The sequence below is a fragment of the Onychostruthus taczanowskii genome, unplaced genomic scaffold (genome assembly GCF_017590055.1).
Source record: "Onychostruthus taczanowskii isolate IOZ18803 unplaced genomic scaffold, ASM1759005v1 scaffold194, whole genome shotgun sequence".
Taxonomy (NCBI): Eukaryota; Metazoa; Chordata; class Aves; order Passeriformes; family Passeridae; genus Onychostruthus; species Onychostruthus taczanowskii.
The window spans coordinates 304341-329901 of record NW_024499173.1 but is presented as its reverse complement, the minus strand read 5'-3'; the positions used below and the strand labels follow the sequence as shown (position 1 = coordinate 329901).

Here is a 25561-nt window from a genome sequence, read left to right as displayed (position 1 = left end):
AGGTATCCAGGTTTGTACAGATCTCAGTGGTTGGAGTGAATCACAGCTTTCCTGAAGGGAAGGGATGGCACAGAGCTCAGCTTATCCAGTCTGGATTTCTGGCAGCTCTCTGGGCATTTGGTTCCTTCATGACTTTTGTTTTATCCCACTGTGGGTTCTTTCTTGGGGATGCTGGGAGAGACAAGGGAGAGGAGTGGTGTGAGTGCTGCTGTGGAACTGGTAGACTGGAGAATGTGGAAGGCACATCTAAACAACTGGTTACTGTTTCAAAATAAGCTTGGAAATTGGGATGTCAGTTCTGGGCCCTCAGTGCAATAGAGACCTTGAGGAGCTGAAGTGTGTTCAGGGCAGGGAATGGGGGCACAGCTGGCACTGCCTGGGCTGGCAGGGCTCTGCCAGCCCCGGGGATCCTGTGCTGGTTTATTTGCTTTGCAATACTTTACATATCTTTGATATTTTATAATATAACAACTGTGTCTGATGGTTTTGGGGATAAATAATACCTGTTCTCCATCCCTGAGCCCTTCAACCCCAAAAACAGAATCACAGAGAAACTTGGGTCAGGATGGAGCTCAAAAGACCATCTTTTGGGAGAGAGGCTTGGGGCCCCTGGTGTCACCCCAGTCATGCACAATGAAACCTGTGCTTGGGGAACTCGGGTGGTCTATCAGCAATGAACAGCAAACCCCAGCATATTCCAGTGGGGAGAGATTTGTCTTTCCCTCACTTTGCTTCCCTGTCTCTCTGTCTGCAGTCAGCTTTGGTTTGGGTCTCAGCTTCTCACATTTAAATTCAGTTCTCTGCTCCTTCTCTTCATTCCCCCAGCTGGCTTTGGGGTTTTTTTTCTTGCTTTCTTCTTTTTTTTTTTTTTTTTTTTTTCCCTTCTGGAAGTTCTTTGGAATAGTTTCTGCTTTCCTCGGCATCCAGCACGGGGCTGGTGTTCAGACTTCACACTCCCTCTCCTCTTCCCTCTGTGTTCAAGGTGAAGGGGAGGCAATTCCTTTGGAATCCTGGCAGTCTGTGGAGGAGGCCCTTCCCTGAAGGGCTGAGCCTGGAAGTGCTCTGCTGCTTCCCCTTGTGCTAAAAAGGACCAGATAATATGGAAACTGCCAGGGCTGTGAGAGGGGGGACTTCAGGGACTTCTGCTTTTGGTTTTCCTGTTTTTTTCCCTTTTTTCTTTTTTTTTTTCTGGTGTGGTTTTCTTGGCTTTTTTTTTGTGTTTTTTTTTCTTTAAGGTTGGTTTTGGTTTAGTTTTCTTTTTGCCTGTTTGGTGTTTTTTCCTGTTTTTATGTTTTCCTCCTCCTTTGTCCCCCCTTCTGTTTTCCTCTTTTTTTTTTTCCTCAAGGTTTCCTTGCAGTCATAAAACCCAGCAGCATTGCTGACTTCTTTCCCAGAGCAGAGAACAATAAGAAAACATAGGCAAAGATAAAAGTGCTGATCTTTCAGCACTTCAGGAATGCTTTTTGGGGGAGCCCTACAGCTCAGGGAGCTCTCTCTGAACCCTTGGATCTCTGCATCTGGAATTTGAAACTTTTGGGATAACACTTGGGAGCAGCATCAGCTGGTCTGGAGCACAAGGCTTTGGAGTCATGTGCTTGGCCAAATCAGGAGGAAAAAGAGGATTGTGTCCATCATTCCCCAAATTCCAACTGCTGGGGAGCCTGGCTGGCAAAAGTGCCAGGGGTTTGTGCAGGGACATCGGGGAGGGGATACAGAGGAGCTTCCCAAGTTGGAAGAGAATGTGGGAAGTGTGAAAGGGGGATGGGGAGGGGAGCAAACAGGAATTCAGACAAAAGGAAATTGTTGGTGCAAGTGAATGCCTTTTCTTAGGGATATTGATAAATTTCTGCTGCTGTTCAGGCAGCCTAAATGATTCTCCTGCTTCTGTTCCCCTGTGCCTTTCTGCTGTTGCCTGGAAGACACGAGTGGAATCTGGCAGGACAAGAGGCCATGGCTCATTGTTGTGCTGCTCCGGTGCTGGGCATTGTCCCCTGCCTCAGGCAGCTGATGGCAGCCTTTGTGTGCAGCAAGAAAAATGTTTTTCCTTCTCTGTGTCCTGATGAAATTTGGAGCCAGTGTGGTGCCTTTGTTGGCAGAGGCAGTGGTGCTCTCCTGGAGGCTCCCCTGCCCTCCCTCTGCACCTTGGGGCCTTGGTGCTCCTCAGGGCTGGGCTGGGGACAGGGCAGGACGTGGAGTTTATCTCCATGTATCCATGAATTGGATTAAAAGCAGGGCATTTGCTGTCAGGAGTAAAAACCAGATCACTGATGTTGGGTTGCAGCAGTTGGAAATGGAACAATTTCCCTGCTGAGCAGGAGCAGGGGTTGTGGCACTCAGGAAAGTCATGGAGCCTGGAGCAGCATCCCTGGGAGGGGACTGACCTCTGCCCTCACTCCAGCTCTGGCCTTTTATAAATAAATACTTCTTTATAACTACAGCCTGGTTTTGAGGCCATTCTTAAAGCAGAATGCAATGCAGCTGTTTGCTGGGAGGGAGATGCCCTCAGATGCCCAGGGAAGTGCAAAAATGAGACACTGAGTTTTGTAAGTCCCAGTTGGTGTGGGAAGTATTGACACAATCCTGCTTCCTCACTGCCTTTTTTTTTTCCTGTAGTAATTAGTCATACAGAAAAATTATGGAAATGGCAGATACTGTGTCAAATATCTAATTTTTTGTTTTTCTTTTCCAGGCATCTATTAACAAGCTAAAAGTGACAGAACCATGGCTCAGTTTCCAACACCTTTTGGGGGTAAGTGGTTTCTGCTGTGTTCTGAACTGTTCCTGTGTGCAAAAACTTGGCATAAGCACATTCCTTTCCAAGATTTTTCTCTAGGGAAGTGCTTGTGCATCTCTCTGAGCTGAGAGTTGCTGGGCTTTGTGGTGGCTTTGCAGCCAAGAGCACAGAGCCCTGTGTGCTGCATCCCTCCCTTCCAGCCCCACCCTCTGTCCCTGCAGGGCACAGCCAGGCCACTCAGGCACCTCATTCTGCTCCACCTGCACTGGAGAAGTGCAAATGCTTTTTCCTTTCAGGATTCCTGGACTTGGTAGCTGCTGAAAGCTCCAGCAGATGCCTTTGGGTGGTATCACTGCCAGTTTTCCCCTTGTTGTCCCATCACCCACGTTTAGGTTAGAATGAAAGTAACACATTTTTTAGCTCTTCATTTACAGCAGGGGAAGTTGCAGCATCTGGAAATGCAGTGAAAAATCCAGGATGGGACCTGGCAGTGCAGCAGGGACAAGATTTTTTTGCTATTCACATGAAATCACAGAATGCCAGACTGGGCTGGGCTGGGATGCTCATCCCATTCCAGCCCTGCCATGGCAGGGACACCTTCCCCTGTGCCAGGCTGCTCCAGCCCCAGTGTCCAGCCTGGCCTTGGGCACTGCCAGGGATCCAGGGGCAGCCCCAGCTGCTCTGGGAATTCCATCCCAGCCCCTGCCCACCCTGCCAGGGAACAATTCCTCATTGCCCAGATCCCATCCAGCCCTGCCCTCTGCCACTGGCAGCCATTCCCCCTTGTCCCATCTCCCCATCCCTTTTTCTCCATCTCTCTTGCAGGCCGCTTCAAAACAACACCTGGGGCAGGTCCTTGAAGCTGAGCCACTTGAGGTAGAGGCCGAATTTCCCATCCCATCAACTTTTCCTCTATATTCCTTTCCTAACACACTGACCACCCCCTCAGGCAGCCTCTGAGGCAAGTCTACAACAAAAAATACAGCTAACCAGCCCCATCCTCTAATCAGCAACCTGTTGGACTTCTGGGGAAGCCACTGCCAGCTCATCTCGTCAGTCCAAAGGCCCTGGAAGGGCAGGAGCAGCTCGGGGGGGGCAGGTGCCTCTCTGTGTCCCTGCCGGGCTGTGCAGGGCTGCGGGTGGCAGGGCAGGGACAGAGGACAGCAGAAGGGCAGAGCTGCCACACTTCCACACACATTTGGGCTTTGTTTGGGTGCCTGAGGGCAGTGGGAGCTCGGACCTGCCCAGGTGGAAAACGCTGTGGACACGGGAGGGTCCGTGGGGAGCAGCCGGGAGCCGGCAGCAGCACAGGGCTCCCAGGGCCGAGGGAGGATTTATTTCTGTCCCGGCTCCGAGCCCGGTGCCGGTGCCGGTTCTGTCCCGGCTCCGAGCCCGGTGCCGGTTCTGTCCCGGCTCCGAGCCCGGTGCCGGTGCCGGTTCTGTCCTGGCTCCGAGCCCCGGTGCCGGTTCTGTCCCCACTCTGAGCCCGGTGCCGGTGCCGGTTCTGTCCCGGCTCCGAGCCCGGTGCCGGTGCTGCAGTTCCGCGCGGTGCCGCCGGGCGGCGCTCTCGGTGCGGGCCCTGCGGCGCCGTTGGGAGCGCGCCCCGCCCCCCCCGGGTGTCCCGGGCTGTCCCGAGCGCCCCAAAACCGCCTCAAAGCGCCCCAAAACCGCCCCAAAGCGCCCCAAAACCGCCCCAAAGCGCCCCAAAGAGCCCCAAAACCGCCCCAAAGCTGAGCCGGCCCTTCCCGAGGCCCGGCCCCGAGCAGGGCTCGCCGTGGGCATCGGGCACATCGCGGCTTCACAGTGCCACCCCCAGGGGACACCTGCAGGGATGGGCACTGCAAAGCTCCCTGGGCAGCCCCTGCCAACCCTTCTCTTCCTTCCCCCCCCTGGGTTTGGGGGTTTTTTTTTTTCTTTTTTTTTTTTTTTTTTTTTTTTTTTCCCTTCTGGAAGTTCTTTGGAATAGTTTCTGCTTTCCTCGGCATCCAGCCGTGTTCAGACTTCACCCTCCCTCTCCTCTTCCCTCTGTGTTCAAGGTAAAGGGGAGGCAATTCCTTTGGAATCCTGGCAGTCTGTGGAGGAGGCCCTTCCCTGAAGGGCTGAGCCTGGAAGTGCTCTGCTGCTTCCCCTTGTGCTAAAAAGGACCAGATAATATGGAAACTGCCAGGGCTGTGAGAGGGGGGACTTCAGGGACTTCTGCTTTTGGTTTTCCTGTTTTTTTCCCTTTTTTCTTTTTTTTTTTCTGGTGTGGTTTTCTTGGCTTTTTTTTTGTGTTTTTTTTTCTTTAAGGTTGGTTTTGGTTTAGTTTTCTTTTTGCCTGTTTGGTGTTTTTTCCTGTTTTTATGTTTTCCTCCTCCTTTGTCCTCCCTTCTGTTTTCCTCTTTTTTTTTTTTTCCTCAAGGTTTCCTTGCAGTCATAAAACCCAGCAGCATTGCTGACTTCTTTCCCAGAGCAGAGAACAATAAGAAAACATAGGCAAAGATAAAAGTGCTGATCTTTCAGCACTTCAGGAATGCTTTTTGGGGGAGCCCTACAGCTCAGGGAGCTCTCTCTGAACCCTTGGATCTCTGCATCTGGAATTTGAAACTTTTGGGATAACACTTGGGAGCAGCATCAGCTGGTCTGGAGCACAAGGCTTTGGAGTCATGTGCTTGGCCAAATCAGGAGGAAAAAGAGGATTGTGTCCATCATTCCCCAAATTCCAACTGCTGGGGAGCCTGGCTGGCAAAAGTGCCAGGGGTTTGTGCAGGGACATCGGGGAGGGGATACAGAGGAGCTTCCCAAGTTGGAAGAGAATGTGGGAAGTGTGAAAGGGGGATGGGGAGGGGAGCAAACAGGAATTCAGACAAAAGGAAATTGTTGGTGCAAGTGAATGCCTTTTCTTAGGGATATTGATAAATTTCTGCTGCTGTTCAGGCAGCCTAAATGATTCTCCTGCTTCTGTTCCCCTGTGCCTTTCTGCTGTTGCCTGGAAGACACGAGTGGAATCTGGCAGGACAAGAGGCCATGGCTCATTGTTGTGCTGCTCCGGTGCTGGGCATTGTCCCCTGCCTCAGGCAGCTGATGGCAGCCTTTGTGTGCAGCAAGAAAAATGTTTTTCCTTCTCTGTGTCCTGATGAAATTTGGAGCCAGTGTGGTGCCTTTGTTGGCAGAGGCAGTGGTGCTCTCCTGGAGGCTCCCCTGCCCTCCCTCTGCACCTTGGGGCCTTGGTGCTCCTCAGGGCTGGGCTGGGGACAGGGCAGGACGTGGAGTTTATCTCCATGTATCCATGAATTTAATTAAGGCAGGGCATTTGCTGTCAGGAGTAAAAACCAGATCACTGATGTTGGGTTGCAGCAGTTGGAAATGGAACAATTTCCCTGCTGAGCAGGAGCAGGGGTTGTGGCACTCAGGAAAGTCATGGAGCCTGGAGCTGCATCCCTGGGAGGGGACTGAGCTCTGCCCTCACTCCAGCTCTGGCCTTTTATAAATAAATACTTCTTTATAACTACAGCCTGGTTTTGAGGCCATTCTTAAAGCAGAATGCAATGCAGCTGTTTGCTGGGAGGGAGATGCCCTCAGATGCCCAGGGAAGTGCAAAAATGAGACACTGAGTTTTGTAAGTCCCAGTTGGTGTGGGAAGTATTGACACAATCCTGCTTCCTCACTGCCTTTTTTTTTTTTCCTGTAGTAATTAGTCATACAGAAAAATTATGGAAATGGCAGATACTGTGTCAAATATCTAATTTTTGGTTTTTCTTTTCCAGGCATCTATTAACAAGCTAAAAGTGACAGAACCATGGCTCAGTTTCCAACACCTTTTGGGGGTAAGTGGTTTCTGCTGTGTTCTGAACTGTTCCTGTGTGCAAAAACTTGGCATAAGCACATTCCTTTCCAAGATTTTTCTCTAGGGAAGTGCTTGTGCATCTCTCTGAGCTGAGAGTTGCTGGGCTTTGTGGTGGCTTTGCAGCCAAGAGCACAGAGCCCTGGGTGCTGCATCCCTCCCTTCCAGCCCCACCCTCTGTCCCTGCAGGGCACAGCCAGGCCACTCAGGCACCTCATTCTGCTCCACCTGCACTGGAGAAGTGCAAATGCTTTTTCCTTTCAGGATTCCTGGACTTGGTAGCTGCTGAAAGCTCCAGCAGATGCCTTTGGGTGGTATCACTGCCAGTTTTCCCCTTGTTGTCCCATCACCCACGTTTAGGTTAGAATGAAAGTAACACATTTTTTAGCTCTTCATTTACAGCAGGGGAAGTTGCAGCATCTGGAAATGCAGTGAAAAATCCAGGATGGGCCCTGGCAGTGCAGCAGGGACAAGATTTTTTTGCTATTCACATGAAATCACAGAATGCCAGACTGGGCTGGGCTGGGATGCTCATCCCATCCCACCTCTGCCATGGCAGGGACACCTTCCCCTGTGCCAGGCTGCTCCAGCCCCAGTGTCCAGCCTGGCCTTGGGCACTGCCAGGGATCCAGGGGCAGCCCCAGCTGCTCTGGGAATTCCATCCCAGCCCCTGCCCACCCTGCCAGGGAACAATTCCTGCTGTGTAACTCAGCCAGATTTCCCTTCTTTGAGTCTGAACCCATCCCTGCCTGTCCTGTCACTCAGTTCACCTCTTCCTTGCAGGCCCCTTCAGATCCTGGGAATCATCTGGGATTTGAGTTCTGCAGCTGATCTGCAGGAGGATTACAAAAGGGAGATCTCAGTGCTGAGACAGAGAAGCTGCTCTGGTTGTACCTAAAGGGTGCATCTGTTGAGGGCTGTTCTGTGGGCAGGCTCAGGTGGGACCCTGGGGGAAGAGGTGCCTTTGCAGGTAAAGCAACTGGAATTTCAGCTGTGTGTGCTCTGGGGGCAAATGACCTCCCACCCTTGGGTTGTTTGAGGAGGCCCAGAATGCTGTGAGATAATTTCACTCAGAAAGAAAAGAGGGTGATTTTAAGGTTATGTTTCTTAATGTTGTTTCTCCATTTCTTTTGAACCAGGCAACCTGGATATCTGGGCTATTACTGTGGAGGAGAGAGCAAAACATGATCAACAGTTCCATAGTCTGAAACCAACTGCTGGATTTATCACTGGTAAACAAACAGTTTCCACTTCTAATTTTGGTTAGTTAAATCTTAACTAGTGAGCCTAAGTGTGTGCAGAGCTGCCTGGGAGACATATGGGCATGATAATTAGAACATTTGAACGAGCATTTCTTATTTTATATCCCATTGTTCAAATATTTTGCCACACCAGCCCCAACTTTTCTGGTATTTTCTGGTATTTTCTATTTCCCATCCTGCTGTGGAAGGGAGTGATGGGTTCTTTGTGCCTGGGGTCAGCTCACCACACTAATATTGTGATAAATAAAAGGTCTGATTAAATAAAGGTGTGTCATTTTAACTGAAATCAGGTTTAGAAATCCAATTTGTACAGCACTGACATCAGCATGGTTGACCTCTTGGAAAGATCTAAATGCAGAACTGATTGAAACAGTGGGAAGCAAAGCTCCAAATCAAGGAATTGCACTGAGCCTAATAAATTTTCATCAAACTTTGGTCTCAAAGGCAACAGGAGGCCTCCTCTTCGTTGCTCTGTTTTGATACATTGAATTTTCTTAGTGCTTTGTACATGCTTGTCAGTCATGGCATGGGCTGGGCTTCTGTTGCAGATGTTTTTGCCTCCTGATTCCCTCTGCCAGGTGTTTGGAGCTGGAGCTGAAGCCATGTCCTGTTTATTTTACAGGTGATCAAGCCAGGAACTTTTTTTTCCAATCTGGGTTACCTCAGCCAGTGCTAGCACAGATATGGTGAGTGTGGGGTGGGCACAGGGCTGTGTGTGGGGCACACTGGGCTGGGGCTGGGCTCTCCTGGGGTTCTCCAGGCCCAGGGATGTGCCCCAGGGCAGGGAGCTCTGCAGGGACATCTGGGCAGGCTGGAGCCCTGGGCTGGGGTCAGCAGGGACAGGTGCTGGCTCCTGCCCTGGGGTCACCACAACCCATGGAACACTCCAGTCTTGGGCACAGGGGCTGGGAAGGGCACTTGGCTGGGGCTGGGCTCTCCTGGGGTTCTCCAGGCCCAGGGATGTGCCCCAGGGCAGGGAGCTCTGCAGGGACATCTGGGCAGGCTGGAGCCCTGGGCTGGGGTCAGCCCTGGGCTGGGGTCAGCAGGGACAGGTGCTGGCTCCTGCCCTGGGGTCACCACAACCCATGGAGCACTCCAGTCTTGGGGCACAGGGGCTGGGAAGGGTGCTTAGGGTGCTGGCTGGACACCAGCCCAGGTGTCCCCAGGTGTCCCCAGGTGGGCACGAGGCCAATGGCCCTGGGCTGTCCCAGCAAATGGCATTTTGGCAGTTTCAAACCCTCATTTCAGATTGCTAAATGCTTTCAGCTCTGTTAAAACTGGACTAATACAATTACTCAGCACAGTGATTAGTTATAAATCTGCTAATGGGAGAGCCTAGGCAAGACCTGGAGTGTTTGTTACAAAAATGAAGATTGACATAGGCTGTTTCCATTGGAGTTGGAGTCAAAGCTTGAAATTGAATTTTTGTCACTGCTTGATGAGTTCAGGCAGATCCAGATCTGCTGCCCATGACACAGCACAGACATTGCCACACTGCCAGACCTTCCTGCAGGAATGAAGGGGTTTCTGCTTTGACCCTGCCAGGGCTGGACCTGTGTGTGGAGGGACAGGAGCCAGGGAATGGCTGCCAGTGCCACAAGGCAGGGCTGGATGGGATCTGGGCAATGAGGAATTGTTCCCTGGCAGGGTGGGCAGGGGCTGGGATGGAATTCCCAGAGCAGCTGGGGCTGCCCCTGGATCCCTGGCAGTGCCCAAGGCCAGGCTGGACACTGGGGCTGGAGCAGCCTGGCACAGGGGAAGGTGTCCCTGCCATGGCAGGGTGGCCCTGGGTGAGATTTGAGGTCCCTCCAACCCAGCCCATTCCATGATTCTATGACTAGTCATGGTTTGCATTAATAATATTGCTACAGCACAGATATTGGTGTGAAACAGAAGTAAAACTGGTTTTCATGGTGGATTGGGTAAGAGGGATAGAGAACTTTGGGGGAGTCCTTCCCTTTTCCTCTGTGAGCTATTTGAGATGGAGTTCATTGCCATTACAAAAACTTTCTGGTGCAGTTAACAACTGTTAAAGGCAGAATTTTGCTCTGACAGGAGAAAGAGGAGAATTATTTTATTGCTTTGGAAATCTGCATGCCCAGACCTACATGGCTTTTAAATAAAGAGCTTATTTTCTTTTCTAATAACTTCATCTTACAAATATCAAAGCTGGACTGGTTGTCTTATTTGCTGAAGCCTCAGTGAGTGTTCAAATGTCCATTTGGAACTTCTCTTGCCTCTGAATTAAACAAGGAAAGAAGTTTTGTCTTAAACAAGACATCCTTTCTCCAAAAATCTTCCATAAGCCTTGGCTTTAAATAGGTGTTAACAAATCCAAACAGTTGTAAATAGTCTGACTAAGGATCTCTTCCTCTCTGAATTATTCAGTTTTCCAGGCTCTTGAGAGGAAGGGAATCATTCCACTCCCTCTGGAGTTGTCATAGAGACAAGACCTGCACATTTTTGTTAATGAAGCTGAACTAAAACTTATTCAAGCTGCCTTTCTAAATCATAAAGCAGCTCATGGACATTCCTTTCTCTCTCCTATTTTTTCAGTCATCTCTGAATTAAAAGAAGTAAATATTTAAGTAAAAATCTTTATACAGATCCTTGAGTACTTTGGAGGGGGAGTTTTGGAGTAATGAGCCTGAAATCTCTGGGAGATGGGAGCTGCTGCTCTTCCACCAGTGTTTGCTCCTGGAATAGCTGGGTTGGGTTTTTGGAGGTAGCATTTGATTGGTACTGGGAGAGAAGGGGAGGTACACGAGTCCTCAAGGAAGGAAAGTAATTCTGAGTTAAAACAACTTGTAAAACTCTGGAATTAATTTCTGATCTGAGAAATCCCCTACTGGTTTGGTTTGGGAGGGACCTCAAATCCCACCCAGTGCCACCCCTGTCATGGCAGGGACACCTTCCCCTGTGCCAGGCTGCTCCAATTCCTGTCCAGCCTGGCCTTGGGCACTGCCAGGGATCCAGGGCAGTCCCTAAGGAAGGGTCTGGGTCTGGTGTGGTGTTCTGGAAGTGTTTTCCTACTCTTGGTCATTCTGCTGACCTTAGCTGCAGCTGAGTGGAATAACGGGAGAAAAGCCTCACTTGTGGGCCCATAAAAGCTTCCCCAGGATTCACAGTCCTTCAAAACAGCAGTTTTTATTAGCAGTGAGAATTCCTGTGTCCCTCATACTCCTCATACAAGGAAAGAAGTCTGTGGGACCTCAGTGAGCAAAGGAGTGAAGTATTATGGTCTGCCATGACAGCTTCTGTGCTGCTCTGCCCTTCACCAGCTCCGGAATCCTCCAGGCTGGTGATCAATTAAGAAGCCTCTAATTTGCTTTGAGCTGGGCCTGCAGTGGCTTGGGAGATAACTGTGCTTAGGGGAATAATCTGCCTTTCTTGAGAGCCCTGGGGAATGGGGCCTCAAAGAGCATCTCCTGTGTGGCCTGGCCCCTGGAATGAAAGGAGAGCTGAAATAATCAATGCCAGCTGTTCTCCATGCTCTTGGGGTTACTTATTTTGTCAGCACAGAGTCACTGGGTGACTGCCCTGTTCCTGACATCTGCTTCCCTCCCAGCCTTCCTAAATCTGTGTCCAAGGGTGGGCAAAGTGGGGTAATTCTGGTAATTCCTACACAGGCATCCATGGAGAGCTGAGTGCTGCTCACTGCTGGTGGCTGAGCCTGTGACACATCTGGGACTGTCCAAATGTCCAGCTAAATCACTGCAGATTTGGGAACTGCACAGTGATCCCTGCCTCAGCACAGTGCTGCTTTCATGGATAGGTGGTTTGTGTGCTAATAACAGCACGTTTGGTGGGAAAAGTGCCCATGTTCAGTTTGTGCTCCTCATACATGCAAAAATAACCAAGCTGGCTTTTCATTCTACAGAAAAGATGAGAGAAAGCAGGAGGAAAAGATCCATGGGGAAGGATTTGTCAGCACCTGAGCCCTGGGGTGGTGCTGAGCCCACTGCAGCTCTTGTATTAGATACAAACACAGGCCTGGCCTACAGAAGATAATGAATATTTAGTCAATGTTTAATCCACTTACTCTGCACTGGTTCCGGCCAGGCCACAAATGAAACAAATGCAAGGGCACCACATTGTCCCAATTTCATTAGGAACAGAAATTAGTGGAATTAGGTGGTGTTTGCTGGCTCCCTGCATTTCAGGTGCTGCTTATTCCAGAGAAGCACAGTAAAATCCAGCAGCCTGATCCCAACTTCTGCAGCTAGAAATGGAAATGTGTCCTATTTTAGCAGGAAGAGTTTGTCAGACAAAAGCTGCTTTTTCTTTACACTCTGTAAAACTGGAGAAATTCTGGGGGCTGCAGAGAACTCTCTGCACTGATATTTGTGCTGGCAATTTCAATAATGAAGCTGTTGGTGTAGAGTAAAAGGAGTTCACAGAAGGTCAGATGTTGAATGAAAAGCTACAGCTGCTGATGTGAATTGGAGTTCAATGAGAGCAGTGACACTGGTGCACATCAGAGTTTCTGATTGCTGGGCAATGAATGTTTCCCATGAAGGATGCAAAGATTTGCTGTGTCCCAGCAGGAAATGGTGCCTGGAGAGCCAAGGTTCCTACAGGGTGATCTTTACTCTTCCTGCATTTTCCTGGCCAGGGATAGAACCCACTGAGGGTCTAACAGAATTAATAGAAAGGTTTTTATCTTGTAAATCAAAGTATTTGCAGGTGCACAAGCCACTGGTAAGACTATTATGGGACAGGCTGGGAGAGCTGGGGGTGCTCCCCTGGAGAGGAGAAGCTCCAGGGAGAGCTCAGAGCCCCTGGCAGGGCCTGAAGGGGCTCCAGGAGAGCTGCAGAGGGACTGGGGACAAGGGATGGAGGGACAGGAGCCAGGGAATGGCTGCCAGTGCCAGAGGGCAGGGCTGGGTGGGATCTGGGCAATGAGGAATTGTTCCCTGGCAGGGTGGGCAGGGGCTGGGATGGAATTCCCAGAGCAGCTGGGGCTGCCCCTGGATCCCTGGCAGTGCCCAAGGCCAGGCTGGACACTGGGGCTGGAGCAGCCTGGCACAGGGGAAGGTGTCCCTGCCATGGCAGGGTGGGATGGGAAGAGCTCTAAGGTTCTTCCCAGCCCAGTCTGGGATTCTGGAATTCTGCATCTTCCAGGCACAGGTGCAGCACATGCTTTTTAAGGATATCAGTATCTGTGTCTCAGTGTCCTCTCCAGACTTGCTTTAAATGCTTCTCCCAGATTTTCGTTCTGTTATTTAGCCCTATGGCATCAGAACTGGTGGATTAAGGCAGCTGCACCACTGGAAATCCTTTCTTAGGCATTCTGGAGAGGTTTGGAGTGTCTCTGATGCTGCTGGGGATCCAAACCTATGGCAGTCCCTGCTGGGATCTGCCTCTCCATGGGGATTTTCAAGTTTTGGGGGTTTTTTTGGAGTTGGGAGGATTTCCATTTGGCCACTACCTTTACCTGGCTGTCTCCCTGTGTGTCACTTATAAATAGCAGTCAATTCACTGGGGTACTTTTAGGATAACTTTCCCATAGATGCACAAAAACTCTTTGAGAGGAATTTGGTCAGAAATGAAGCTCTGGTTCAACCACCCTGCCCAGGGCCACACCCATGACATAGAAGTAAATGCATGAACTTCAAAATCTGTATATTATTCCAGTCATGAAATCTGTACTTAATTCTTTAAACTAATGCACAGAAATCAGCACAGTGTTCAAAAAAAAAAAGTGTACAGCTATTTCTGTTACTGATGTGCATTTACTCAGGGGTTTTTGGTGTGCAGTGGCAGGAACTGACACTCTGCTTCCTGCTTCTCTCCCCCCAAGCTCCCAGCCCTATTCCCTGCTGAGCTGGGTTTTCTTAACCAGCAAGGCAAGGAACAAAAAGCAGACTGTTTAAGTCAGACTCCTTTCCCTGAAAGCCTATTCAAGGCCTAGGCTCAATGTTTCATCTTGAGTGCTATTGTTTGATTGAAAACACATTTGCACACTTGCAGATGGAGCAGTGCTGAGGGGAGTCACAGATTTCAAGAATGTTTTATTTTAAGGGGAGCTAAAGTACAGATTTGCAGACTCAGGGATTTGCTTCTCTGTGGTGATGTTTTAGGACCCTATGCTTTCATTGGTGTGATTTTGCAAAGTTTTTGTACAGCTGCATTTGTTCTGGATGCTTTGTTGTAATTCCTTCAAGAGTTGAAAAGCAATTTCAAAAATATTTATTAATCACCCAAGGAAAGAAATCAAGGAGCTCTTAAGTTTAAATAGTGTCTTAGTTTTAGCCTGGCATGGGGATTCTCCAGCCCTTTCCCAGCTCCCTCAGCCCCTCCTGGGGCTCCAGCCCCTTCATCAGCCTTGAATATCCACACTCGTGTGAGCCTGCTCCTGGGGCAGGGCCTGAAGTTCCTCACTGCAGGATGTAACTGTGCAAACACTGTTTTGCAGGGCTCTAGCTGACATGAACAATGATGGGAGGATGGATCCCTTGGAGTTTTCCATAGCTATGAAACTCATCAAACTGAAGCTCCAGGGTTACCAGCTCCCAGCCGCGCTGCCGCCCGTCATGAAGCAGCCGCCCCTCGCCCTGCCCGGTGCCCCAGGATTTGGTAAGATCCCTGTTCTCCTCCATTTTCCTCCCTGTTACCTGGGACTGCAGCAATTCCATTGTCCTTTTGCAGTTTCTCCAAGAAAATTTTAGGGAAAAGTCCTTCTAAAAGCACGTGGACTCAAACTGAGATGTTGCACATGCACTGAGACGAATTGCACTGGGCTTTTACCTGAGCTGAGCTCCTGTTTGCTTCAGGTTTGCACTGCTCCAAACAAAACATGGCTCAGGTAGCAGGGCTAGTGCATTCCAAAGGGCTGGAGTTGTGGTTAAGCTGTTGGCATTACTGGATCTCCAGCTTTGGCAAGATCTGCTCTGTTGTTCTTGAGTTTTTACCATCTGCTTTGATGAGCAGTGCTGCTCTGATAGGAGCTGAACAGCTGCTGGGGTGAAGTATTGCCAAAGTCACCATCATTTCTAGGAAAAGAGTAGGGAAGATGGGATGGGGAAAGGAAAATAACCAAATAAAGCCAAACCTCTGACACCTTGGTCCTCTTGTGAGAGGATCTTTCCCTTTCTGCTTTAGTCTTTGCTGTGGCTCAGGGTTATTGGTGCCTGGGAATCATGGAATGGTTTGGAATGGAAGGGACCTCACAGCCCACCCAGTGCCACCCTGCTATGGCAGGGACACCTTCCCCTGTGGCAGGCTGCTCCAGCCCCAGTGTCCAGCCTGGCCTTGGGCCCTGCCAGGGATCCAGGGGCAGCCCCAGCTGCTCTGGGAATTCCATCCCAGCCCCTGCCCACCCTGCCAGGGAACAATTCCTCATTCCCAAAATCCCATCTAAATGTCCTGAGGAAAGGGAACAGTGTCTTTGATAAACTGCTTGCAGCACTGTGGTTTGATCCACTGTAACCCCCCCAAGTTTTACAGTCAGAAATAAAATTCTTTGGGAGAAGACAGTGAAACTGGGCAGAGCCAATGCAGGGTTAAGTGAGAAAAGGCAGAATGAAATGAGCCCCCACAAAGCCCAGCCAAATGGTGATTCCCCTGTTCTCATTCCCTGTAGAGTGATGTGAGCTGTTTGCACACCCCTCCTTCTTCCCCTGGCACCACTGGCCCTCCTTAACCCCCCTGGTTCCCTGCAGCTGTGCTTACCCTCAGCCTCTCATTCCTGTGCTCTCCCATCAGCTTTGCCCTGTCTCATCCCAGCAAAGGCTGCAGCACCAACCCTGCAGCTTCTGGGCCAGCCTGTGGGCTGCAGCACCAACCCTGCAGCTTCTGGGCCAGCCCGGGGCTCCTCTCTCAGGTCAAGGCACACAATTCCCTGTGCAGCAGATGCTGCTGAGCAGCTGGGGGCAGTGCTGCCCAGCTCTGGGGCTGTCGCTGTGCCCTGTGTCCCCTTCCTGTCCCTCAGGGCTGGGAGGGTTGTGCCAGGGGCTGGGAGCTGGCTCCGGAGGTGTCAGTGACCCCGCGGGCGCCGTGTCTCGGGTGCGCGTCAGAACCAACCTGTGCTTTTCTCGCCCGTAGGTCTCGGGGGCATTGCCAACATGCCATCCCTCACCACTGTGGCCCCGGTGCCCATGGCATCCATGCCAGTCGTGGGGATGTCCCCCCCGCTGGTGTCCTCTGTCCCTGCCGCCGTCCCTCCCCTGGCTAACGGAGCTCCTGCTGTCATCCAGCCCCTGCCTGCTTTCGCTCACCCCGGTACGCTGCTCTCACTCTCTGTCTCCTGCTCCTAACAGCTCCCCTGCATTTCCTCGGGACACGTGGGATTAGCCACTCCAGTGATGCCTTTGGGGAAGGACTGTGCTTTGCTTTAGCCCACTTGGCACACTTGGAGAAGAGCTAAAAGAAGGAATGTGGACATGGCCTCCCGCAGGAGTCCCTCGTGGTGAGAAAATAAAACAGCGCTTGGAGAATTGAACTTGCCAGGAAGCTGTTGCCTGGAAATTGGGCCTCTCCTGTCTCTTTATACTGCTGTTTGTTAGGGTGACTTTAATACTGAACTCCATATGGTTCCTGACATGTACCAAAATAAAATTTGGTGTCAACAGGGTTTCCATAAAGCTGTGGAAGTAAAAAGATATGAGGGAAGTGCCCTTGTGTTTCCCCTGTCCTGCTGGACTCTCTGATCTTCATATTGTTAAAAAGTTCCCATCAGAGCCACGGTGCTTGTACTGGATGTAGGAGTGAATGAGTGTCATGGGCATTGCCTGGTTCACTGTGAATAGCAATAAATCCCTGTTTTCTCTCTTCCCAGCCACTTTGCCAAAGAGTTCTTCCTTCAGCCGCTCGGGGCCGGGAGCTCAGCTCAATGCCAAGCTGCAAAAGGCACAATCCTTCGACGTGGCCAGGTGGGGCTGGGGCAGGGAGGGACAGCCAGGGGGCTTTGGGTCCTCAGATTGGGAAAACTCCTTCCCTTTCCCAAAGTGCTCGTCTGAAATAATGGTTCTGGCAGGAATCACTTCTGCAGAGGTAGCACTCCAGCATTCCGTGGGATGCTGTGGCTTTACTCCACCTTTTTAATGCTCCAGGAGCAGGGAATCATGGAAATAAAGTAATTAACTGCTAACAGTGCTGATGTGATCTTCACTTGATTTTTAGAACAGCATTTGCTTCTATAAACAAAACCTGCATCGTGCACAGATGCTCCTGGGTACTGGGAGAACACAAGTAATGCAATATTTAAAATTAGCAACTGCAGGCTAATTGCTAAAAGCAAAATATTTAATAGGTCTCGTATTTTAAATGCACTCCATATCACTGTTTCATCCATATTCTTCAAATTCTGTGTGAAAAATCACTTTAAGGGCTTTTAGATTAATCCAAGGCCTAGAAAAACGTGTAGTTGGGCAAAAAGGGTTGTACTGTGGTTTAAAAAAATGCATCTAACAAAATAAAACTTCCTGAGAGGAGTTAAGAGAGGGATTTCCCAAAGTCCTTATAAATCATCTGGCTCACACATCTATGGCACAGGTTTTTTGCAAGAGGAAAATGGCTTGGGACACAAATGATCTGGTTTTATTTCCATTTCCTTCTGCAGGCTTGTCTATTGCCCTGCTGTTAGATAAATGACACTACTCAGTATTGGGAAATAATTAAAAGTCTTTCAAAGCAATTAATTTTCTCTCTGAAACCTAAACTGGCCAGGAACAGAATAGGGATGCTCTGATGTAATTTATGTGTAACATACAGAAGTTCAAATGTGTGGAACCCCCAAATCCAGCAAGACTGAGGAGGAATTCCTCAGCTAAAATTGGGTAAAAATTAAATTTCCTGGGTAAAAATGAAATATTTGGCCTTTCTTCTTATTTTCATTATTGAAGGGCCAGCTTGTTTTTGCTTTGCTCCCATGAAGGGGTATTATTGAAGCTCAAGAGTCTGGAAATCAAAAACAGAAATAGAGATACTGGTTTGTGTCTTGTCATGTGAGAATGGTTTATAAGGTCAAAAAAAGGACAAAGTTTGATTGTGCCTAAAGGCAGAAAAACTCTGCTCCTTGCTTTTCAGAATTAGGATTTCTCAGCCATCAAGTCTGGGAAATTAGAGCTGCAAATCAACTCAGTCTGTTATGGAAATGGATTAGAACTGGGAATATTCCATTGCTCACTTGTTCCATTAGGAGAAACTTTACGTTCAAGTGTGGCTTTTTCACACATTTATTTCTACATTTCCAGTATATTTTGCATTTGTTTTCCCTCATCAGCATTGAAAGGCAGAGTAAAATGCTGTTCTGCATTTCCTGTTACATGTTTAGGTAAAATCTTGTAGCTCCTCTGAACAATTTAGGTTCCTTCATTCTCTAAGGAATGCTTTTTTCTTTACTTCTAAGTAAAGAAAAAAGCAAAACTCTTAAAAAAAAAATCTTCCAAGAGACTGAGTTGTGATAAATGTTTGCAAACGAGGTCAAACCTGTGGTGGTTTCAGTAATAGCAGGGAATATTAGATCATTGAATGGTTTGGGTTGGGAGGGACCTCAAATCCCACCCAGTGCCAACCCTGCCATGGCAGGGACACCTTCCCCTGTGCCAGGCTGCTCCAGCCCCAGTGTCCAGCCTGGCCTTGGGCACTGCCAGGGATCCAGGGCAGCCCCAGCTGCTCTGGGACACCTCAGGACCTCCCCATTCCCATGGCAAAACTGGGGGAAAGAACATTTTCAGGCATAAAACTTGATCTCAGTGCAGCACTTCAGCCTCTTAGAGGTGGTGAGGCCCTGGCACAGGGTGCCCAGAGCAGCTGTGGCTGCCCCTGGATCCCTGGCAGTGCCCAAGGCCAGGCTGGACACTGGGGCTGGAGCAGCCTGGCACAGGGGAAGGTGTCCCTGCCATGGCAGGGTGGCACTGGGTGGCATTTGAGGTCCCTCTAGCCCAAACCCTGCTGTGTTTTGTGACTCTGTGATTGTTCCCATGACCTGCTTGAGATGAAATCTCCAATTCTCCCTGTTCTCCCTGCCCTCCTTGCAGCTCTCCTGCTGTGGCAGAGTGGGCTGTGCCTCAGTCCTCACGGCTCAAGTACCGGCAGCTCTTCAACAGCCACGACAAAACCATGAGTGGACACTTGACAGGTACTGGCACAGCTTCTGTTGTCTCCTTGTTTTGAGCTGTAAGAGACAATTTCATGCCACTGGGGGTGTTGTTCACATAGCAAGAGGCTCATCAGTGTTTTTCTGTTTGAATCTCCCAGGTGCTTAATGCTCTTGTTTAGGAGCAAGTATTCATCTCTCCTGGGATCATTTTATCACCATCTTTCCTTTATTTTCTGCAAAGTTGACCTTGGGAAATGTTTCTGGAAAAGGGCACAGTGGGTTCTGTGACAACTTGTGCAGCCATTTCCAGTGCTTGGTTCACCCACTGCTGAGAGCAGTGTCCAGTTCCAGGGAGAGACTAGAACTGATCCTCTGGCTTGATTTTGCCAGTTCTGGTGCATGTCTTTGTGGTTTAGAGCTTTCTTGGGTTGTAATCTGAGGGATTTCCCTCTCCAGAGCAGCTGGGGCTGCCCCTGGATCCCTGGCAGTGCCCAAGGCCAGGCTGGGCACTGGGGCTGGAGCAGCCTGGGACAGTGGAAGGTGTCCCTGCAGTGGCAGGGCTGGCACTGGGTGGGCTTTAAGGTCCCTCCCAACCCAAGCCAGGCTGGGATTCTGTGGTTGTGCAGAAGTGCAGCATTATTTCTTGGTTATTTGGGGAGCCAAGTTGCTACTGGTCGCATCTCTTGCTTACTTTGTTAATATTTGTTTCCCTTTTAGGTCCCCAAGCAAGAACGATTCTCATGCAGTCAAGTTTACCCCAGGCTCAGCTGGCTACAATATGGTAAAATAAATGTTTCCATTTCCATCAAAACACAAACTCTTCTGAAAGCTCTGCAGTGAGCCCGTGGGGTTTTCTCCACTTTCAGTCTCCCTGATAAATCACACGTTGCTCTTTGTCCTGTGTAACTTTATAAACAAAACCTGCACTTCCATGCCTTTACTAATGTTATTCCACAGGAGCACCAGGAGCATCTTTTGTGTGATGTTTTGGAAGTTGTGGTTCAGTGCTGAGTTTTTAGGCAGAGCAAATGTTCAGCATCCTGTGCCTTCCACATCCCCTGGCAGAGCACCAGGGAAGCATTTACCTTGGCACAGGTGGTAGAACAGGAAGCTCAACCCAAGCCACACTTTCTGTGGGATTTCTCTGCCTTTTCCATGGATATGGGAGGGCTGATTTCCCAGGGACTGGACTTACAGACCTGTACAGTAATGGATTTTAAAAGCATTTGTCTCAGCTTCCCTTTTGCCTTCCAACTTGTTGTTTGCTGAACTTTATTATGTTTTTATTGCCCCATGGGAAGTTGTTCCTAATTAACTGCTGTCCTTTAGGAGTGTTTGCTTGAGAGGCATTGGAGCTGGCCCAGGGGCTCAGTGTGAGGATGGCAGTGGTGCAGTCACTCTGACAGGGCCATTCAGCTGCACTTGTTCTCTTTGCAAAGCACTGGGAGTTGTGTTATAAATTAAAAACCACTCTTTCCTTCTCTGTTTCCTAACAAAGGGATAAAAACAAACCAGCTCAGTCCCCCCAGCAGATGCTTAACCAAGAAATGCTCTGCTTTTGCCAGCCTTGGAGTGCTTGTGTGGGCAGGCAGCTGCCACCAGCTCACTGCAGGAGCTGCAAACAGGACTCACTCAGCTGGGGACACTGACAGCTGCCAGTGCACTGAGAAAGGAGGGGAGATTCCAACTCTTGTTGGTCCTTTCCTGGGCCCTGCTCTGGGGTGAGGTTTGTCAGCCCGTGCTGGGCTGGAATCCCTGGCTCACACACTCAAAGGGAAGAGGAGCTGCTCAGTCTCTGGGCTGTCCTGGGAGTTCTGACCCAGCTGATCAGTCATTTCTGTGCACGGTGCATTCCCAGTCTCCTGGCTTGTGCCTGTGCTCCAGCCTGAGGAGTTCAGTGGCACAGGTGTGGATGGAGTGAGGCTGGGATTGTCTCCCAAATTTAAATCCCATCAGCAAAGTCCTGTGCCCTGGGACTTCAGAAGAATTTATCACTTGCTTCCCTTGGGTTTTCACAGTATCATGGGAGACTTCCCTGCATGATTAGAGTGCAGCACGCTGGAGAAACAAATCCTGAGCTGAAGGGACCCCCAAGGACCCCCCAGTGCCACCCCTGCCCAGAGCCCAAAATCCCAGCCTGGGCATCCCTGGCAGCGCTGGCCAAAGGCTCCTGGAGCTCTGGCAGCCTCGGGGCCGTGCCCATTCCCTGGGCAGCCTGGGCAGTGCCAGCAGCCTCTGGAGAAGAACCTTTCCCTAAAATCTAACTTAACTCTGCCCTTGCCCAGCTCCAGCTGCTCCCTGGGTGCTGTCCCTGGCTGTTAATTTTGTCCAACACCACCTTAAGAGGAGTAAAAGCATGTTGTGCCTCTCTTGGAGCCCTGCTTTGGGGCCATCCAGAGACATTACTCTGTAATTTTTCATATGTGCATAATGCCAGGGTGGGTTGGTGCTTGTCAGGACTAGAACATCAATGGCTTTGATTTCACTGCCAGTGGGTGCCCTGGAATGTGAGATAGGAGCCTCCAGGGAGGAAGGAGACCAATCCTAAAAGTTCTGCCAAACACCTGAGCTGGTTCTTTTGGGTGCTCATGAGGTGTTCAAGAGAACTCCATTGGTTAAAGGTCCTTCTCTGGCACGAGCTCCTGGCAGCACTCAGAGCAGGTGAAGGAGAAGCTGTGGTTGCAAGGCTGGATTTCAGACAGACAGCCACGAGAAAAGGGGGAAATAGGGAAGCATTTAGGGTTTGGTTTTGATTTGTTTTGAAAAAGCAGAGTAGTGTGGAATAAATAGTGGGAAAAAAATGAATTCATTTGGAACAGTGTATGTTGAAACAATGCCTTTGAACAGTGATTTCTAATATTTAATAATTTCCTTGCTTTGTCCCTTCCCTTTAACAAGGAATCTCTCTGACATTGATCAAGATGGGAAGTTGACAGCTGAGGAGTTTATCCTGGCTATGCACCTCATTGATGTAGCCATGTCTGGTCAGCCACTGCCACCTGCCCTGCCCCCAGAGTACATCCCACCTTCGTTCAGGTAACTGCTCATCCCTTGGGAGTCTCATCCTGAGTTCTGTGTGTCATTTGGGATGGTTCTGGGAGTGCCAATACAGCAGCTGAGCAGTGACCCCTCACCTTTTGCCCTGTGAGAACAGGGTTTGGGTGGGTGTTTGTGCTGGCACACCTTCCAGACCTGCTCAGTCTGGCCATAGAAACCAAGATTGAAGTTCAGTCAGAATGTCTTGGAATTCCAGTATGGATTTGCACTGCACCACATCCAGACCTCCTTTGGTACAGCTGGGTTTGGGAACAGTGAGGTCACTCATCACTTCTCTTGCTCCATTTCACTTCTTTGTGGAGAAATAGATGGGAAGAACTAACAGCAATTAAAATAAGTGTTTTTATGCTGGGTGCTTCAGGTATCCTCCTAAACATTCCCAATTTTTTTGTGTTCCACCTGGCATCTTGTTTTTAGCTTGACTATAGTGAGCTCTTCCTCTGTCTCTGCTGTTTTTGCTGTAGTTTAAGGCAGCATTTCCCCAAACTCAGGTTGGTTAGGGAGAAATCTCCCCCCAAGTGAGAGATCTTGGGGACAGGGTTGAAGCCATCTGGAAACAGAATTTGGGACTGGGGTTCTCAGCTCACCAGTGAAGTGCTGGGATCCTGGAAAATCCTGTTCTGAGGCAATGCCTGAGTGAGACCCTCTGGGCAGCACTGAATGGACATTGAGTACCATGAAACATTACATCATTGCCTCTAGTTTGATCTCCTCATTAAATCATAAATAATTTGGGTGGGCCTGGGTTCTGTTAAGCACCCACAATTCCTGTTTCCTTGGCAGAAGAGTCCGCTCTGGCAGTGGGATTTCTGCTGCCAGTTCAGTGTCTGTAGACCAAAGGTTACCTGAAGAACCAGCACTGGAGGAAGAACAGCAGCAACTGGAAAAGAAATTACCAGGTGAGCAAGGGAAAGCAGGGATATTCAGTGTGCTGTTCCCAGAGGGGTTTTCCCATCAGATCACAGCCTGGGAGGTTACACGGGCTGGCAGAAATGTCTTTCCAGAGCATTTTGGGACAGGTAAGGCACAGCCAAGACATTGCTGGGTCCAGCTCATTCCTGTGCCTGATCCTTTGGGTTGGTGGCACTGGAGATGGGAAGAGCCTTCAGGCTGCTCATCTCCTGCACTCCCCACATGGGCAGCCCTGGCACAGGATTGCAAGGAAGAATTCCTGCTGCCTTCATCCTCTGGCTTAGGTGGAGCAAAGCTTGACTGAGGTGCTCTGTGAAAGGTCCCAGTGTTCCCACAGAGAGCTCCTTCCTTGGAGTCTGTGTAACAGTGAGGGGCTTAATACAGAATTCAGCACTTCCAGGAAAAGAACTGAAGGAAGAGGGAACTGGCAGCTGGAAAGGGGCACAAACTGGAGAAGACAAGAATTGAGCTGGTTCAGCAGGTGTTGGCTTGATGTGTCCGGCTGGGAAGGCAATGTGGGCTCTCCCTGGCCTTGCATCCCAAAAATGTCCATGCTGGCCACACAAGGGAGAGAAACCTGCACTTTGGGCTGGGGGATGGCACACAGAGGGTGGGAAAAGGATCACAAGGTGAAGGGAAAGAACTGTTTGGATGGAGGTGCTGAGGAGAGAGGAGAAGGAAGGACAGTCCCTGGGACTGCAGAGGGATGGCAGGGAAGCTGTGCTGGAAGTGAGGCTGTTCTTTAAGGACAGTAGATGGTGAGGATGTGGATCTGCAGGAATCCAGACTTCCTGGGCTCAGCTGCTCAAGAACCTAAACCATTTCTTTTCCTGGCACTAATGAGTAATCTAATGAGAATAGCAACTTTAAGTAAGTTCTGGTCATTTGCGTAATGGCCTTTTGATGATGTCAGCAGATGAATTCTTTGCACTAATGGAAGTGCTGGCTGTTGCACTGCTGCTATTATCCCACGTACAGAGGAATTCCAGATCCATGTCCTCATGGAGGATCAGCTGGAGAATGGTTTGACTAAGTTACTCCCCTTGCTGAGTTTTGTGGAGAATGGGAATTCCTGCCTTGATTTGCTGAGGATGTGGCTTTGAGGGGATCAGCAATCAGTCTTTCATAGTTCTATTTCTCTAAAACACCTAGTCTTATTTGCAAGGCCATCCTTTGAAACTTGTTTCCAGCTCCATTTCTCTCTCAGCAATGTCTGTTCTATTCCATGGCATTTCTCAGTCAGCATTTCTCACCTCAAGGTTTGCACACAGATGCACAATGTGTGAACCTTCTGTGAGGCCCCGAGAGCTCTCTACAAATCCATCTCCCACACCAAACCCCAGGCTGGCCTGTGGAGCCGCTATCCCTAGTGGGGAGGTGCTGGCTTATCCCTGCTGGAAGGTGCACTCCCTTTGCTGGGGCTTCCTTTGGATTTCTGTCTTTATTTGTTTCTAAGTCAGTGGCAGTGTTTAACTGTCCTTTTGCCCAAAGTGACGTTCGAGGACAAGAAGCGGGAGAACTTCGAGCGGGGCAACCTGGAGCTGGAGAAGCGCAGGCAGGCGCTGCTGGAGCAGCAGCGCAAGGAGCAGGAGAGGCTGGCCCAGCTGGAGAGGGCCGAGCAGGAGAGGAAGGAGCGCGAGCGGCAGGAGCAGGAGCGCAAGCGGCAGCTGGAGCTGGAGAAGCAGCTGGAGAAACAGCGGGAGCTGGAGCGGCAGCGCGAGGAGGAGAGGAGGAAGGAGATCGAGAGGAGAGAGGTGAGCACGGGGAGGGGCTGGGCCCTGCGGGGTCTTGGCTTCTTTTTTTCTGCCAGGGCTGGGATTCAGTGTGTGAGAGGGTACTTCTTGGTGGGACTCGGATGTTTATCAGCTCTTGTCTCTGTCACAGTCTCACAAACCCTGAGCTCTGCAGCACTGCACTCCAACAAACTAAAAATGGAGCCCTGTCTCTCTCTCTGCAAGGCCTTTGAAGGCCTGTAAGAAATAATAATTATAAATTGTCCAATTAAGAAGTGACACCTCAATTATTTTCGCTTTTAACCCAATACCCAACCACCCGTGCCCACAATGGGGACTTTTTTATCCAATGACACAAAACTACCCAAACCCAAGGAGAAGAAGGTGAAGAAGGAGCAGCCTCAACCCTAAAACCTCCATCTTGCTTTATATATATTACTACATTCTAAAACCTTAAGCTCCTTAAGTTTTCCACCCTGTGATATCACACACTTCTATCCAAACTGCACACCCACAATCCCAGTTCTGTCATTCCATTCTGGAAGCTTCTCCAGGCCCTCAGGTCAGTGCAGTGTTCTCCTGGGGGTCAGAGCCTGGCAGCACAGAGAGTCTGGAATTCTCAGTAACCAGGGTTCCAGCAGTGCTCCAGCTTGGGAGCATCCAGGTGAGTGCTGGGCACTTGGTGTGTTGCTGCCAAGGTGGGGAGCAAACTTTTAAAGCAGGAACTAAAATTTCTGGGGTGTTAAAGGCAAGGAAGGGGCAGTTTTTGCTTCATTTGTCCTGTGAAATGAATGGATGAGACATTGACATGTAGGACAACATGCTCCTGACCTCTCACTTCTTTAAAAATAATATTTATTGTTACTGTTATATTATTATATTTGATGTTAAGAGGTGCTTGAATGATCTGGCATTCATGATTTTCCAGGGCTGAGTTCATTTCATGGAGTCCCAGAATGGTTTGGGTTGGAAGGGACCTTAAAGATCCTCCAGTTC

General features: G+C 49.8%; 1 protein-coding gene across 3 annotated transcripts in view; it reads left to right on the top strand.

Moving 5' to 3' along the window:
• ITSN1 (intersectin 1) overlaps positions 1–25561 on the top strand; it is a 110797-nt gene that overhangs the window by 23453 nt on the left and 61783 nt on the right. The window contains exons 2-12 of one of the 3 annotated variants that reach the window (XM_041402128.1): positions 2690–2749; positions 7697–7789; positions 8442–8505; positions 14238–14398; positions 15866–16042; positions 16599–16692; positions 18802–18902; positions 19581–19644; positions 21762–21899; positions 22704–22819; positions 24324–24586. In XM_041402128.1, the coding sequence (XP_041258062.1) occupies positions 2722–2749; positions 7697–7789; positions 8442–8505; positions 14238–14398; positions 15866–16042; positions 16599–16692; positions 18802–18902; positions 19581–19644; positions 21762–21899; positions 22704–22819; positions 24324–24586 (1299 nt within the window). In that variant the 5' untranslated portion in view covers positions 2690–2721. Of the gene's footprint in view, positions 1–2689; positions 2750–6478; positions 6541–7696; positions 7790–8441; positions 8506–14237; positions 14399–15865; positions 16043–16598; positions 16693–18801; positions 18903–19580; positions 19645–21761; positions 21900–22703; positions 22820–24323; positions 24587–25561 lie in introns of those variants that run through there. The other 2 variants (XM_041402127.1, XM_041402129.1) reach the window with 2 other exon arrangements.